The 17,742-nt window shown below is 34.8% G+C and overlaps 3 protein-coding genes across 4 annotated transcripts; 2 read left to right on the plus strand and 1 right to left on the minus strand.

The window, feature by feature from the left end:
• Positions 1–1,699: 1,699 nt before the first annotated feature.
• LOC130955172 (auxin response factor 6-like) lies at positions 1,700–7,988 on the plus strand. Of its 2 annotated transcripts, XM_057881983.1 has the most exons (15): positions 1,700–1,840; positions 1,974–2,691; positions 3,055–3,167; positions 3,412–3,510; positions 3,592–3,648; positions 3,737–3,892; positions 3,980–4,064; positions 4,151–4,241; positions 4,335–4,499; positions 4,583–4,705; positions 4,899–4,974; positions 5,058–5,205; positions 5,281–6,314; positions 6,595–6,785; positions 7,414–7,988. In XM_057881983.1, exons 2-15 carry the CDS (start codon positions 2,649–2,651, stop codon positions 7,607–7,609), a joined length of 2,577 nt encoding a protein of 858 aa, XP_057737966.1. In that variant the 5' UTR covers positions 1,700–1,840; positions 1,974–2,648; the 3' UTR covers positions 7,610–7,988. The 2 variants fall into 2 exon arrangements, with proteins under 2 accessions (XP_057737966.1, XP_057737967.1); XM_057881984.1 differs by having other exon boundaries at positions 1,700–2,691; positions 5,284–6,314; positions 7,414–7,987.
• Positions 7,989–13,030: 5,042 nt separating this feature from the next.
• Positions 13,031–13,824, plus strand: LOC130954670 (60S ribosomal protein L38-like). The gene is made up of 3 exons (XM_057881427.1): positions 13,031–13,129; positions 13,324–13,507; positions 13,598–13,824. The coding sequence occupies exons 1-3, from the start codon at positions 13,127–13,129 to the stop codon at positions 13,618–13,620; spliced, it is 210 nt and encodes a 69-aa protein (XP_057737410.1). The 5' UTR covers positions 13,031–13,126; the 3' UTR covers positions 13,621–13,824.
• Positions 13,825–14,127: 303 nt separating this feature from the next.
• LOC130954669 (uncharacterized) lies at positions 14,128–16,339 on the minus strand. The gene is made up of 5 exons (XM_057881426.1): positions 16,153–16,339; positions 15,362–15,889; positions 14,756–15,167; positions 14,565–14,646; positions 14,128–14,458 (listed from the first exon to the last, which is right to left on the minus strand). The coding sequence occupies exons 1-5, from the start codon at positions 16,331–16,333 to the stop codon at positions 14,255–14,257; spliced, it is 1,407 nt and encodes a 468-aa protein (XP_057737409.1). The 5' UTR covers positions 16,334–16,339; the 3' UTR covers positions 14,128–14,254.
• Between the last annotated feature and the right edge of the window lie 1,403 nt (positions 16,340–17,742).

The raw sequence follows: 17,742 nt of genomic DNA on the forward strand, positions 1-17,742 counted from the left end.
TTATATTTTATATTAAAATTATTCATATATAAAAATTTTAGTCACATAATTAATAGTTTTTTTTTCTATTTACATAAACACTGCAAGACTTGTCAGTATTGGGTGAACTGGCCCGGATGGTAGGGCTTTGTTATAAATTTGGATTTAACTTTGCATATTATTTGTATAAACTTGAATTAATACTTTTCTACCCCCTCCCCCTCTTTCTCAAAAGAATACCAGTTATTTTATTATAATTAGTTGTATTAAAATATGTAATAATAGAGTGGCAAACCATTTTGCTAATTAATAAGATATAAATTCCATGATTTCAACTGAAAAATGGAAAATAGTTGATTAAGTATTATATATATGAGACGCTGAATAATCTTCTCTATCCTATTATGGATAGATAGTTGAACTCCAAGTTGGATATTGCATTGTCAAAATCAATGCACCTGCACTTAAGTAGATTTTTCAATTGGTCCAATCTTCCCTACTCTTCTTAAATGGCCCTTCCTACCAAAACCTCCCCATCATATTCTCTTTCACTATACAATTCTATGTAGCCGTATCCGTACAGATACATGCATGCATGTAAATACATATCTATGTATTATACTACTCCCCTCACCTTCCCATGCAAAAAAAAAAGCCGATTATTTTAGTAATGATCAACATTTTTAGACATTATTGATTGTGCACTTGTTGAAGAATATAAATAGAAAATTTTAACTTTTTGATGTATTTAATTTATTCCCAATTTAATATTCTTGATAAGTTAAGCATTTTAAGACAGAAATATAAAAATAAAAATATGTAGATATAAATTTACTTAAATACGGAGAAAAGAAGGTATATATTTGAAGGTGAAAATTCAAGTGCAGTCGACTTTACGTGAAATTGATATTTGAGAGCCGTTAGATAATTTGACTGATTTGACTAAATTTTCATCTAATGACTCTTAACTATCAACTTCACGTGAAGTTGACTGTACTGAGTTTTTACCAACAATTTTTTGGTAATTATTTACTCACTTAATAAAAGTTGGTAATTATATATATATATTTATATATATATATATATATATATATAAAAGTATGTATTTACATAATTCTTTGTCCTATCTATATTTTTTGTCACCTGATTTGTATTTTGTTTAACATAACATGTGCATATATTTTAACCATACTCACATAAAAATACAAAAATGTATGTAATTGTAATGGTGGAAACTTAGTTGCAATTGACTTCACCGAAAATGATAACTGAAAACTGTTAGATAATTTAACTGATTTAACTAAATTTTCATCTAATGGTCCTCAGCTATCAACTTCACGTGAAGTTAACTGCACCTGAATTTTACCAATCGTAATAGGTGAAGGAACGAATGAATTTAGTTTACTATATGATTGAGAGAATAAGAATACTAACACTATCGTCCAAAGTTAGAATGTTGAGGGCGATGTAAAATTTTAAATTTCCGAACTGGGCTATCTGAACAAATGATGATAAACTTAGTAGTAAGTAGTAACAACTAAGAAGACATAAGAGGTTAGTTAATAATAATAAACTGTAAAAAGTAGAAAATATACAAGTAAATGAAAAATAGAATAAATAAGAAAAGAAAAAGGAAAACAGTGAAACGTTCTCTCATACTAGAAAAAATCTGACAGCAGTACATAGTGTGTTTCTCCCTCTTAAAATGACACCAAAAAATAATGACGGTTGTGTTCTCACTTCTCATAGTCATTTGCATTGATTGATTGAAGCTGAGAGAGAGAGAGAGAGAGAGAGAAAAGAGGGGAAAGAAATAGTAGTAGGTATAGTAAGTAGCAACAAGCATGGACACAGCAACAAGGTGCAACTAGTACTATTACTATTACAGTATTACTATTACTACTACTGCCACCATCACCATAAACCATAAACCATCATCACAGCCATGCTTTTTTTCTAACTCATTATTTTGTTTTTCTTCTTTGCCATTACAGGAAAATAAAATGAGCCAAACGCTATAAACCTGACCCCTGGATTCTATTTGGTACTCCTGAATATATAATACACAAACACACACTTGTTTATTTTTTTTCGTGCCATCAAAAACCTCCCCACCGCTATTCACTTTCCAAGTTTATCACTTTATCTCTTTCCTTCTTCTGGGTTTTGCTTCTTTTCTTGAGATCTGTTCTCTTCTGAGATCTGTTTGGTTTTGCAAGTTTGTTCTGTTATTCAGCTTCTTGGGGTATGAGGTATTTGGTTGAAGATTGGAACCTGGGGTGGTGGGGGTTGAGGAGGAGTATTAGCGAATGAGGCATAAAGCTATAGTCTTTTGCAGTGATACTGGTTTTGGTTGAAGGGTGGGAATCTTGTAGGAGGTGTGTACAAGGTTCTGTTTCTAAGAGATTTTGAGATTGGTTTTGGTTTTTGTTGTTGAAGGGGAACAAGAGGATAACAAGAATGATATTCTGTAGGGGGAAAGAAGGGACTAAAAGCTTGGTTTTGTGGTGTGGGTGTCATTTTCCCAAGACTTTGTTGCTCAATTGGTCTACTTAATAAGAAGGTGCTTTTATTTGGAATCATTGATTGTGTGTTGGGACACCTCAATTTTATTTTAAGGTTACAACAACTTGTTGAATTCCCTTTCTTTTTCTGCTGAAAGAGAAAATATGAGACTTTCTTCAGCTGGTTTTAGTCCTCCACCACAAGAAGGTATGTTTAACTCTTTGCTTTTTGCAGGTTATTCTTCACCTCATTCATCTCTTCTTGTTTCCTAGTTGCTTTTCGTGTTAAAAAGTTTTGGAATTTTTTTATGGGCGCTTATTGAAGTTTTTAATGTCCACTGTCCAACATATGGTTTTCTTCTTACAAAATGTATTTGAAATTTTTGAGGTGGGGATTAGGAAAATCAAAGCCTTTTTTTTAGCTGCAGTTTTTTCAAGCTTCATTTTCACCAAAAAAATGTGTAGCAGCCACTTCTTCTGGTGCTTGCTCTAGTGTTTCGAGATCTTGGTTTTCTTTACATCAATTTGTTGTTTGAGCAAGTTATGATGAAATTTTGGTGGTGTTTTGCAGGGGAAAAGCGAGTTCTGGACTCAGAACTTTGGCATGCATGTGCTGGTCCCCTTGTTTCTTTACCTGCAGTTGGGAGCCGTGTGGTGTACTTTCCACAAGGTCACAGTGAACAGGTATGTTGAAAATATGATATTAGATTATTATTATTATTATTATTATTATTAAGCATAATAAAGTGATGATCATTTTCTGGGCTTGAAGATTGTTTCTTGTCTCTTGTCTCTCTATCTCTTATTCTTGTTGCCACTGTTAATTTGGAGGATGGGGTTTAATTAACAACACTTAACCCATGATAGAAACCAACCAGTACATGACCTTCATGTAATTTTTTATCTGATTTTGTTCTTTTGATCTCAGGTGGCAGTGTCAACTAATAAGGAAGTGGATGCTCATATCCCCAACTACCCAAGCTTGCCACCCCAACTCATTTGTCAACTCCATAATCTTACTATGCATGTATGGGATTATTCACCTAACTTTTTATATTTGGGTTTGCTAGCTCTCTTGTTTTGATTTGATTAATTATTTTGGATTCAGGCCGATGCTGAGACTGATGAAGTGTATGCACAGATGACCTTACAACCTTTGAATCCTGTATGGTATCTTGTCTTACCTGATAACTGATTATTACAGTTTGTATAGTTTAGTAATATCTTTGTTTTTACTGTGATGATGTTTGCAGCAAGAGCAAAAGGAGGCGTATCTTCCAGCAGAGTTGGGAAGTCCAAGCAAACAGCCAACAAACTACTTCTGCAAAACTTTGACAGCCAGTGACACAAGCACCCATGGAGGATTCTCTGTTCCTCGCCGAGCAGCAGAGAAAGTGTTTCCTCCATTGGTAAACTTACTCCAGAGACATGCTACAAACCTTGCACTTAGCTCATCAAATCTGTTAACTTTGTGATTTTATGATTTTGATGTACAGGATTTCTCTCAACAGCCTCCTGCTCAAGAGTTGATTGCAAGGGATTTGCATGGCAATGAATGGAAATTCAGACATATCTTTCGAGGTGAGTTGTAAAGTGGACATTGATTCAGTGTTGGGGGATGAAGAATTGAAGATGAGATCAGTTTGAAATTCTTTCAATTTATGCAGGCCAGCCTAAAAGGCATCTACTCACAACCGGATGGAGTGTTTTTGTTAGTGCTAAAAGGCTTGTTGCTGGTGATTCTGTGCTCTTTATCTGGCAAGTAATTTAATTCTTTCTGGCTCCTTAATTATGTTTTTGAGCTTTGAGAATATTCATGTTTTTAACTTGAGAGCCTGTTTTCTTTAATAGGAATGACAAGAACCAGTTGCTTCTTGGCATCCGACGCGCGAATCGACCACAAACTGTGATGCCTTCCTCAGTGTTGTCAAGTGATAGCATGCATTTGGGGCTTCTTGCTGCTGCAGCTCATGCAGCTGCAACCAATAGTCGTTTCACTATTTTCTATAATCCACGGTACAAAAGTAGTGCATGCATACTTCTTAAAATCTCTGTAAAAGTTTAATTGCCTGGGATTGACATGATCTTCTTAAATTCAGTGCTAGTCCATCAGAATTCGTCATACCTCTGGCAAAGTATGTTAAGGCTGTGTATCATACTCGAGTTTCAGTTGGTATGCGCTTCAGGATGTTGTTTGAAACTGAGGAGTCCAGTGTGCGACGGTATGTTTCCAAATCTTTTCTTAATGGTCAAAACTTAGGAGCAGTCGACTTCACCTAAAGTTGATAACTGAATTTTCATCTAACGGCTCTCAACTATCAACTTCACGTGAAGTCAACTGCGCCTGAGTTTCCATCTTTCTTAATACCATGTAAAAGCCTGCATTTGTTGAATCATAACTTGTTGTTTTGGCAGATATATGGGCACAATAACTGGCATTAGTGACTTGGATGCTGCTAGATGGCCAAATTCACATTGGCGCTCAGTGAAGGTTTGTAAGGAGCATTATATTATTGTTATTTGATTAGATTTGTAGCATGTTCAAGTGTTATCATTGATTGAGTTGGATTGCAGGTTGGTTGGGATGAATCCACTGCAGGAGAGAGGCAACCTAGAGTGTCTCTTTGGGAGATTGAGCCATTAACAACATTTCCTATGTATCCATCTCCATTTCCTCTACGCCTTAAACGACCTTGGCCTCCAGGACTACCATCATTCCATGGTAAACCTTGCCTCCTCCTATAAACCATTTCATTTCAACATTGCAAAACAATAAGAAATTCTCATTCTGCTCTAGCAGGATTGAAGGACGAAGATTTTGGTATGAGTTCTCCACTGATGTGGCTGCGAGACGCCGACAGGGGTGGTCTTCAGTCTCTAAATTTTCAGGGGATTGGAGTTAGTCCTTGGATGCAGCCGAGGTTTGATCCATCCATGCTGAATATGCAAACAGACATGTATCAAGCTGTGGCCGCGGCCGCACTTCAGGATCCTTCTAAACAGCATCCTTCTTCCTTACTTCAATTTCAGCAGCCACAGAACTTCCCAAACAGGACTGCTGCTTTAATGCATTCACAGATATTGCAGCAATCACCACCTCAGCAAGCTTTCCAAATTGATCAAGAGAATCAGTCACAAACTCCAACACATGTTCAACTGCGTCCACAGCACCAGAACTCATTCAATAACCAGCTTCACCATCACAACAACCAGCAACAGCAACAGCAACCACAGCAGATTTCCAATGCAGTGTCTACAATGTCTCAGTTTGTTTCAAGTTCAGCAACTCAGCCTCTCTCACCACCTGTGCAAGCTATCTCTTCCTTGTGCCAACAGCAAAGCTTTTCAGATTCAAATGGAAACCCTGTCACCACTGCTAATGTTTCTCCTCTGCATAGTATCTTGGGGTCCTTTCCCCAGGACGAAGCATCTCAGCTTTTGAACCTCCCTAGAAGTAGCTCTTGGATTCCTGTTCAAACATCATCAGCAGCATGGCCGTCGAAGCGAGTTGCAGTGGATCCTCTCCTTTCTTCCGGTGCATCTCAGTGCATTCTGCCTCAGGTGGAGCTGCAGAGTAGTATTTCTCAAAATGCAGTTACATTGCCACCCTTTCCTGGGAGGGAGTGCTCAATAGACCAAGAAGGAAGCACTGATCCACACAACCATCTTTTATTTGGTGTTAACATAGAGCCTTCAACACTTCTTGTGCATAGCCATGGTGACTCTCCCACCATTCCATTTCAAACTTCTAACTACATGAGTACAGCAGGTGCCGATTCTTCAGGCTTCCTGCATCCCTCAGAAAATATGCCCAACAAAACCTTCGTGAAGGTTAGTTTTCCTCTGCTTAATCACTTCATCTCCTTTGATAGAAACATGATAGAAACAAGAGAGTAATCTGAAATAATGTATTATTCAAGTTGTAGAAAGGTACAATTAATGTACAAGGGATATATATAGCTGTTAGTAGAATCAAAATAATAAAAGTATAGAATCCTACAATTAATATACAGATATGCTATATAAATACAAATGATACTAATTGATCTAATTTGATTCTAATGATTCTCTTAACATCCTTAATCAATATCTGATTCATTTTTGTTTACAGGTTTATAAGTCAGGGTCCTTCGGAAGATCACTGGATATCACTAAATTCAGCAGCTACCATGAGCTGCGCAGTGAACTAGCTCGCATGTTCGGCCTAGAAGGCGAGCTGGAGGACCCTTTGAGATCAGGCTGGCAGCTTGTATTTGTAGACCGCGAGAACGACGTTCTTCTCCTTGGCGATGGCCCGTGGCCGTAAGTACTAATTAGTAACGAAAATGTTTGGTAATCAAAGAAAATTAGTTAAAAACAGCCATAACTTACCATATTTAACGTTCATTAAGGTAGTGTTTGTTTTGAAGTATTGAGATAGAGATTGGGAGGCTAATACTCAGTATCATGTTTGTTGGTTTAGAGACTGGTACTAAATTTTCTATTTCTGTCCTCAAAATTTCAGTATTTTAGTACCTCCAAAAAGTAGGGACACAGAGGACTAAAATTTTTAGAGATGGAGACTAAAATTTCAATAACATTTTATACTTAAAATACCCTAATTTGAATTAATTAATTCCAATTTTACATTTTGTGCAAATTAAATTAGAATTTCATTCATGTTTCAATTTCTGTCTCTCACTTTGTACCAAATAGAATTCTGAGATTTATTTCAATTTCTGTCTTTTAGTCTCGGGTCTCTCAGTCTCAGTCTTTCCTTCTCTGTCTCTCTACCAAACGCTATCTTAATTGTTGCGACAACTAATAATGCTAAATATGGCAAGTTGTGACTTTTTTTTTGTGTCCTTAGTATTACCGATTTGTAATTACTAATTACCCCATGCTTCTTTCTCTTGTTTATCACACATGCATGATCATGTTTGTTTCACAGGGAATTCGTAAATAGTGTATGGTGCATCAAGATACTATCACCGCAAGAAGTGCAGCAAATGGGAAACTCCGGCCTCGAGCTCTTGAACTCAGTTCCGGTCCAAAGGCTCTCTAACAGTATCTGCGATGACTATGGGAGCCGAGACTCCAGAAGTTTAAGCACCGGGATAACCACGGTGGGATCATTAGACTACTGAATCAAATTAAAGTTACTAGGCATTTCTTCCATATTTTGTAATATTATATATAGTCTCTACTCTTAAGCCTTCTGTTTTTTTGGTTCTTTTGTTTTCATGTTCTTCAGACAATACTGTAACTATATATGGCATATAGTCATTGTGCTAGCTACAATATTACAACACCTAATTCCTCAAAGATACTTCTCTCCCTAAGTTTCATTTTTAGTTACCCTATATTTTATGATTTTAAGTTACATGAGATAATTTTGGATGTTTAAATAAAGTCAACCTTAGAAAAAGGAGGGTGACTTAGTCTCTTATAATTACAAAGCCATGTGAAGTAGTGTCCCTATGATCGTTCCATTAATGTGAAAGTGGCCTTATTTGTCGTCTTCTTTGGTTCTGGCCATGCACCCTTTTTACCTTGTTATTGCTTTTGTTTCATGAGTCGCAAAGTGAAATTAATAAAGCTGTATGTGCATTATTTTGTCCATTTCGAACTTGTTTAATTCGGAAATGTTTGGTAACCAAAGAAAATCAGTCAAAAACAGCCATAATTTGTTTTATTTAACATTTATTAATTGTTGCGATAATTAATGAATGTTAAATAAGATAAGTTCTGTCTGTTTTTTTTTGTGTTTCCCTGGCATTACCCTGTTTAATTATGCTTTCTCCAATTTTGTGTCACCAAGTAGTTGGAATTATTTTAGCCTCAAAATTCCTTGCTTCCAATGCCTAATCTGCCGTTTATTGAATTGGAAGGGAAATTAAATTATTTAGAAATTAAATTAATGGAATTTATTTATTTTATGGATTTAACTGGACACATATTAAAGTTATTAATTAAACATTTTTTTATAGAAAAGATATAAATTAAAGTTCTTCTACTCATAATAACTTTAACACGTGTCTTTATTACATCACGTATTAACCATGATAACCCCCTTTATTATGAGTTAGGTACGTACGTAGATTGAAGTTGATAGCGACGAGAACTTCATTGATTCTCAACGTGAAGTGTTAGATACATTTAATCATAGCTAGTTCCTAGTTTTTTGTTTTCTTCCCCTTGAAAGGTGTTTCACGTTTCAACGAATGCAAGGAGAGCCTAATTTGAGGTTTACTTTTTTAGTTGGCACCATTAGGTACCTTTAGCCAAATTAGGGCACTAGGAACATGTAGGATAAAGCTAATAAGCTTAGAGTTGGGTGTAGGATTGTGTTGTGTAATTGCATTGTCTTCAATAATAGGTATTTTCATATAAACAAAATAATAAATATTTGAGAAAAGGACAAATAAGTCGTTAACCTTTTGATCTTAGATTCTCGAAAATTTGAAAATACATTTAAATCCTTAACCTTTTTAAAATTTGAACTTATTGATCCCTCATGTTCATTTAAGTTCTTGATCTTTTTAAAATCTAGACTTATCGATCCCTCATGTTTACTTGCATTGGATCTGTCAACTCAACAGAAAAAGTTGACCTAGTTGATATAAATACACACGTAAGAGAATTTTTAAAATTAGACAAATTAAGCTCATGGATCGATATGTCCAAATTTTGAAGAGGTCGGGGACTTAAATATATTTTTAAATTTTCAGAAACTTAAATATATTTTTAAATCTTCAAGGACTTAAATGTCTACAGACCAAAAAATCAGGAATCGATTTGTCCTTTTCTCTAAATATTTAAAATGTCGAACACAAATTTTTAAATAAAAAATAAAAAGTAAGTATATATTATTATGATATATAATGTTGATAGAAAAGTTATATCTAAAATGATAAAAGAATAAATATTTACAGAATACACAAATGTACAAATTAAGTAATTTCTGTATTATTGTTTTGATGGCCAATACCATGTTGTGGGAGCTTTTTTCTTGGTATGGAATGGTGACCAGGTAGGGCACTATCTATACCAATAATATAAATACTAATAAAATATAGGGTTGGCAAACCAACAAACCTTACCCCACCTTATTTTACTTGTATTTATAGTTGGGGATGATATATTCATTCTTAGCTTGTCAATCATATGATATTGTTTTACCACCTTATAATATTAATATTAATAAAGTCGTTTTTACTACTCAAATAAACACGATTGTTATTATTTTTGTTTCTTGGGGACTCAGTCAGTCACAGCATGACTAATAAAAGAAGGTTGTAATAATTATAATAACCTTTGTTTGAACAATTATACATGCAAATTTAATTTACGATGAGAAATTTGGCAATGCACTATTGAAAAGACTTGCATTATGACTATGACTTATTTAGCTTTAACCCTATATATGTATGTACGAGTTGTATTATATTAATTCTCACAAAATTATCATTCTTACGTTAATTGTTGGTTTGCCTATAGTCACAATAACTAGTATTTTTATTCGTAGTAACATTACAAAAATATAATTTTTTTTAAATTATGGTCCATTTTATTTTGTCAGTATAGATTATGCATGACACAAAAAATTTATAAAATCAAATTATTTTTATAACAAAACTCATAGGTTGATAAGAGTCTCTGACTAAGAAGACCAAGATATTTATAGATAAAAAATTAAATAATACGATTTTTAGTTATTATTTTTATATAAAAAGTATAATTTTTTATTAATAATTAATTTAAACATTTGTTATCTAAAATTTAAAATAATTTAACGTGTATAATTTTATATTTAATTATATATTACGTCTGTTGCACAAATAAAAATAATTAATTTTTATACTTGTTATTTAAAAATAATATTTTTTTCTCTATGTATATAAAAATATAATTCGATATTAGCATAAAAAAAGTCTGATAGTTATGTTGCATATTTTGATTATCAAATTAGTAATTAGTCATTGATATTGATAATGATATATAAAATAGATAGAGTGGTTGAAGGATTGAGAGAAATAGAGAAAGGAAAAGGGAAGAGGGGAGAACTTTTTAATTTTGGAGGGAAAGATTTGATTTCAATTGCAATGAGGGAGTGACATGTGACACATTTTGATTGTAAAATTGTGAATTTAACCTCTCGATTAGGTGAAAACTCGTCAATATCATTAGAAAACACCTCCGAAAACTCACAAACAACCGGAATTTGCTCAAGACTCTGGTCATCCCCCGAAACACCCGCCCTTAATAGCATGATACCCTGGCACTAATAACCAGAACAGCTCACTGTCATGGAGTTCAAATAGTAGCTATTCACCACAACCGGCCCTTCCGTGTCCTCCGGCATAAAGTACACTGATTTCTCAGAACAGTCGAGCAAAACATAATTCTTAAATAACCAATTCAGTCCCAAAATGAGATCCAGACTAGTCATCGATAAACATATCAAGTCATGAACGAAATCACGTTATTTACTCGAAACGGAACTTGTAGACATCCTAACCTAGTCACCGTAGCTTAATGGGTAGCATTATACACCTTTAAACCCTAATTCATCAGCCTTCTCAAATGCAATGAATGAATGTGTTGCTCCAGAATCAAACAAAGCACTTAAAACTTTACTGGCTATCTCACAGTTACCTCTAATCAATGTCTCTGATCCCTCAACACCTGTTGCAGAAGTGGTATAAACTCTCCCCGACTGCTGTACTCTACCGGTCTCATACTTCTTCTTCTCTGGATAATTCCTGGCCAAGTGCCCAAGCTGTCAACAAACGTAGCATACCCCGTTCCAAAACTGCATGGGATTCCAGGATGGTACTTCCCACACCTCTGACAGCTTAAATCCTCCTGTGGCTGCTTTCTAAACTTCCTTCCTTGATTGGCATTGTTATTCGGTTTCCTAAAACTGCCTTTACCCTGATTAGGTTGCTGAATAAATCTCCCAACGCTTAAAGTTCCTTCCTCTTAGTTCAAAATTCCTTCCTAAAGTTCACTGAAAAGGCATCCTCATGCTTCCCTTTTTCACTGCGACTTTTCTTACACATTCTTCCGCTACTCAGCTCTTATTTACGAGTTCAAAAAAGACTTTGATTTCCATTGGTGCAACGAAACTCAGAATATCGATTCGAAGGCCTCCCTCATACTTGATATATTTCCATTCAACAAAATTTTCAGGAGCTCCTTGACAAATCAGCGGCACATTTTCTCAAACCTATTCGTATATTCCGCGATGGTCATCTGACCTTGTTTCAATTGTAGCAATTCAAGTTTTTTGGCGTTTCTGACCGAACTGGAAAAATACTTCTTGTAGAACTCTATTCGGAACAATTCCCAAAAAAATCATGACATCACCATCTGGCAGCATGATATGTCGTGTTCCCTACCACTAATACTGAGCCTTGCTTTGCAGCTGATAAGTTCCAAATTCAACCCACTGTTCTTCAAAAACCTGCTGAGCCTGCAGTGCCCTTTCCATAGCCTGAATCCAATTATCTGTTTTAGTGGGGTTTGAGGTTCCCCTAAAAGTCGGAGGATGAACTTTTAAAAATGTGGCAAGTGTCATAGGGCCTTCTTTACCATTATTATTCCCATGATTACCATTGTTTATTTGATTACCAAGTGCCTCGGCTGTCGTCTGCATGGCCACAACCATATTTTCCAGGACAATCATGAAGTCTATAGAGTCATTTTCTAACGGTCCAGGATTAGTATTGTCTATTCTATCTCTGCTTCACCTGCGACCGCATTTGCGAGTCGACATCTGGTTCTATACACACTAAATTCAAGATTAATTTTAATAGATTAATTTTCAGTTTCATTAAATAATAGATTGAAGATTAATTTTAATAATGCAGCATGCACGTGCAATGTAAAGTGTTTTATTCACGGTGTATATTAACTGCCAACAGTTTGTACCGAGAGGTTCTAGTTTGAGGAAAGTCTCATTTCAATTTCAATTTAGGACATGCATATGCATTTGAGTTTATCCTAGCTTTATATTAATAGTGAATAAATAGAAGATTGATTAAAGTAATTTTTGTTGGTAAAATTCACGTGCAGCTATATAAAATTAATATTTAAAAATTGTTAAATAATTTAATAATTTTAACTAAATTATCATTTAATAATTATTAACTATTAACTTTATATAAAATAATTGTCCGTAAAATTTTATTTTTTAATTTTTATTGTAAACCAGCAAAACTTATAAAATAAAAAAATATATCTTATAATTTAAGAAATTCAGAACTAATAACTAATGAATAAAAGAATTTAACTTAACACGTGTTCTAAATCTTCAGAGCACATGTTAAATTTATAAATTAAAAAAATTTATTAAAATATAAAAAATTTAAATTTATTTTTAATATATTTATTTTGTATTTATTAATAAAATATTAAAGTGAGCACTAAGCCAATGTAGTTGGTAAACGCAAGTCTACAATATGGGCTTTGACAATTATTAGGGAAGGTTTATGGGCTGGAATTGGTTTGGGCTTTAGGGTCCAATTTCAGAGGGGTTGGATTAGGGTTTACGAGGGGGAAGACCGAAGACATATACATAATACATTGCATTCATTTTCGTTCCCTTTGCGGCTTCTCCTTTTTCTCACTGCACCCATTGCTGCTTTGAAGTTGGAACCATGGTATGCCAATTTCACTTTCTCGAATTATCCCGTTTAATGAATTGTTAGGTTTTCGCAAATTAGCTACTTGTTTAAACACTATTGCATCGTTGATTGGTTATGGTTTATAATCACTAATCATGTGTATATAAAGTTGTGTTCTTGAATGTTAATTTTGCAATGGTGTGTGATTGAGCTTATTTGTGTGTAAAAAGCCGAAGCAAATACATGAGATAAAGGATTTCCTTCTAACAGCAAGAAGGAAGGACGCAAGGTCAGTGAAGATAAAGAGGAGCAGAGATGTTGTTAAGTTCAAGGTCAGGTGCTCCAAGTACCTCTACACTCTTTGTGTCTTTGATCCTGAAAAAGCTGATAAATTGAAGCAATCTCTCCCTCCTGGTAAGAGAGATGATTATAATATCTTGTTAAAATGATATTTTGTTTGATCTGTAACAACTAACTAACTTGTAAAGTTGTTGGCTTTTTCAGGTTTGAGTGTGCAAGACCTATAAAGGTGTTGACCAAGTATGTGTTTGAGAGGCCTTTGATGTTTGTTTTCATTATATTCTGATGAACATTGGGAATTTTGTGAGTTAGTTGGTCTTCCTATTTAGATAGTCGTCCTATATAAGAACGTGGTTGTTTAGTTATTTTCATTTGTTATGAATGCATATTGTTTTCTGTCTAATGGAAGAAATTCATAGCCTTTTTCTTAATTTTTGGTTGGTGTTCTTGTCTCAGTATAGTTACAAGTTACAACTTACAGGTATCACGTTACTATCCTCAAGAGTGCAAAAATTGAAGTTCACTAATTGTTGATTCTCATTCATTTAACGTTGCTCTCTGCCTCTCTTATTTCTGTGATGTCAACTTCTTTAGTTCTCGGTAGACAAACATATGAACCAATAGATACAAAATTCAAGAAATTTAGAGAGCCCAAATATTAAGTAATTCAAAATATTGCATGGCTTGGTGAAAGCAAATGGTTCATTTTGAAAAGAACAATAAATTTTCTGCTTGTAAACTCGAGAAATGGTGCCCTCTATCAATAGTCTAGCCATTCATGAATGTGGCCGAAAAATACATACAGAAACTGAAGCAATTTTGGCGAGTAAGTGTTGTAATTTCATTTTCATCCTCAGAATGTCACAACAAACCACAACAAATGTAATTGGAGGAGGGTATTCTTCCAGATTGGCGTATGTATTCTGCTTTTGCTGCGATTCTTGCTGCTTCTCGATTCTTTCTAGCTTCAGCTGCTGCGAGTTTTTCCTCTGTTCTTTGTCTCAGCATAGCAATCTTTTTCACCGCCTTTGCCCGAGCTTGAGCTTTCATTTGCTCAACTTTGGCCTATAATATGTTAAGAACACATTCAGTGGTAAATTTGCTACACAAATCAATTGAATGTCAATAGTCTTGGATCAAATCTACGATCTGTGCTAAGTAGTTTTAGTACCTCAATTCTTCTCATTTCTGCTTCTAATTTTGCCTTTTGTTGACTTTCCCATGCTTGAATTTTTATGTCCTCGCGCTTGTATCTGCAAATTGAAACATGTTAACATCAAAAGGAAGAGCATGGTTTAATTTATTTAAAAGAAAAATGTTGTTTTTACTTTAGTCCATAGACAATATGAATAATGAAGAAACCTTGCAGTATATCTAGATTTCTCAGCTTGCTCCCATGAAGCTGCGCGTTTTTGGAATTCGATTCTGCTGTGTTCTTCTTTATTCAAGTCCCAAGAAGATGTTTTCTTCTTAACCTTTTCATCATGGCTTGCCCATGCAGCAATGTTCATCTTACCAAGCTGCACACCAAGGGCTTCAATCTCTTTCCTTGTCTTAAGCTTCAGTTCTTCTTCAGACAGCTTTTTTTCGGTGCTTTCAACTGGAGACAGTGGATTCGCGCCCCTCCTAGGAGTTGAAGGCATTGATGGTGCTGGACTAAGTACTGGAGTTATTGAACCAATTGGAGTAGAAGTTCGCGAAGGTCCCTGACTTGTGGTGGGGGTCATTTCTGTTCCCATGTCTCTCATTGCAACAGATCTTATCCCAGGAACAGCTTCATCATAATTTATAAGGATATAGTTAGTTAATGTTCCTAACTAATCATTGAGCATTGTAGAAAAATGAATCCTATTTATATTCTTCTATGATCAATCATATCCTAATTCCATGAAAATAGTCAAGTATGCTGACAAATTTTGATGTAAAACAATTCACATGACATTGGGTGCAATGAGATCTTCTACATACCTGTCTTATCATCTGCTTCCTTTAAACCTTTGGTTTCTGGAAAAGATTCCACTACTGGAACATGAACTCGTGCTGTTTCTGCCACTTTGGCTTTTGGCAGCTTATTATCAAAGTAATCAGAATCTGGTGCAACCTTGATCATACTAGTTGTGAAGCGATTCACTTGGTTCTGTAAAGCATTCTTTTTTGTGTAACCAGCTTGAATATTTTGCCTATTCATTATCCATTTCTCTGCATCATTCCACTTGGATGGAATAGGCCTTAATAGGAACCTTGTTGCAGGATTGTTCACTGGTCTCTCTTTATGGAACTCGAAACTTGATGAGCTAGCACTACTATCGCACTCAAGATTTTCATCGTCTGTTGTTTTCGCTGGGGGAATTATTGTTCCTGACTTACCATTATCACCATTTTGAGAATGCTGCATTTTTATGAGGTCCATGTTACCATAACAAGTCTGGTTATTCTGGTGCACCATTGCATCACTTGACAGCTTTAACGGTGGAACCTCTAAGCTTGAAGATGTAACTGAGAAACATGATTTAATTAGTTCCAAATATGAAAATCCTAATATTCTAGACATATGACTTATCTTTGTCCCAAAAAACTCATAATTCAAAGCATAAAAATGTAAAAGAACTACTATGCTAGGATAAGCATGAAAAACTCAACTTCTACAATCATAAACTAGAAATGTGGACCAACCATGGGGATAAATTCTGCAAAATTGCATATTTGAAATGAAAATGTAATGTTGAGAGAGTAAGAGAGAGAGAAATGCAAATGTAGACCTTCATCAAGAAGGTTGTTAGTCTCTGAGGCAAGTAAGCTGTTCTTCACAAACTCAGCATCATCATGCTTTGAAGGGGAAGTTCTGGTTGAGTTACAGTTGGATCCATCTTTCTTCTTAAGATGATGAGGCCCTGTAAGCTTCATCCTTAGTTTACTAGGAGAAATCATTCCACTCTGCATTTGTGCAAAGCAATGAACCCTCATTAAACACCTATAACTCCAATGAAAAGTTTTCAAAGCACAATCCAACTTCAACAAAGAAAAAATAATGTCCACCTCCACATATTTCAATTCAGAATTACATTTTCCACAGAAGAAAAAACAAGTGTAATGAGATTGAACTAAGCACTATTCTTTCTGCCCCACACAGCCAACAACTAGTTTGAACAATGCATGGCTTCATGTTACTTTTACTGTTAAAAGTAGAAAAAAAAAAAAAAAACCAAAAGCAGAATTTTCAAACCATGTTAACAACTTTACTTGGAGGGAATCAGTGTAACTATTAACAAAGTCTTGTAAGCAAACAGAAGCAATGACTGTTCTGAAATTCACCCTGATAAAACCATACACACACACGTAGACACACACAAATATAGACAATATCACCACAAAAACAAACAAAAAAAAGTTTCAAATTTTATGAACAAAACCAACAAGCTTGAATAATACCCCACAAGATCAACCACTGCATTAAATACAAAAAGTTCAACAGTTGAAGGGAACATTAACATTGGCTTATTGAACATATCACATCAGAGGTAGCAACAAAATAGCATTTACCTGAACTTTGCCAATCCTCTCATACTCCATTGTATATAGTATTCTTTCAATTTCAAGTCTCAGTCCAACTTGCAAAGCTAGTTCAGCAAGAAAAACAAGTGTGTATCAATGCAGCATGTGAGTGAGTGACAACACAAAAATGTAACAGGATAGCAATGTGTGTGTGAATTTTGAGGTTGCTTGCTGTGGATGTTATGTTTTGTATCTGATCCAAGTATGTTCTTCCACCACGTGGGGGCCCACTTAATGTGTTGAGAGATCTGTCATGTGTGTGGGGACACACACTGTTGTTTTGAATGCTCTTCTTGTTGGGTTGTGTGTCCCTATCTATAGTCCCATTCCAACCCAGAGATTCATTAACATGAAATAAAGTTAATATGATTAACTTGTGGATTTAATAGACAGAAAATGCAATTATGTTCAGTTTTTCTCAGCTATTACTTAGAGTCGTTTACATTCTTTAAGTTTCATTAACTGATTATAGTATTGCACATTATTACATGTTATGTTTCTGACTCCTTTAACATCTCATATTCAATGAAGGGAAAGAAACAAAAATGAGATCATTGAGATTTGAAGCAATAGATAAGGAAATGATTTTGGTCAGAGTGTTTGGAACAGTGTCAGTGGGTAATGGCAATGATGAAAAGTTTGATTTTCAATTTCCTCTGCTAGTAACTGCATGAGCAGGTTGGTCATAATCCTTGATCAAACACAAAAACTTGCTACAAAAAGAAGTGGCAATAAATTTGCAAAGAAAAATACTTTATGAACCGAAACTTCAACTTACAATTTGGAGCAGCAACTCT

Source organism: Arachis stenosperma, chromosome 10, assembly GCF_014773155.1.
Source record: "Arachis stenosperma cultivar V10309 chromosome 10, arast.V10309.gnm1.PFL2, whole genome shotgun sequence".
NCBI classification, from domain to species: Eukaryota; Viridiplantae; Streptophyta; class Magnoliopsida; order Fabales; family Fabaceae; genus Arachis; species Arachis stenosperma.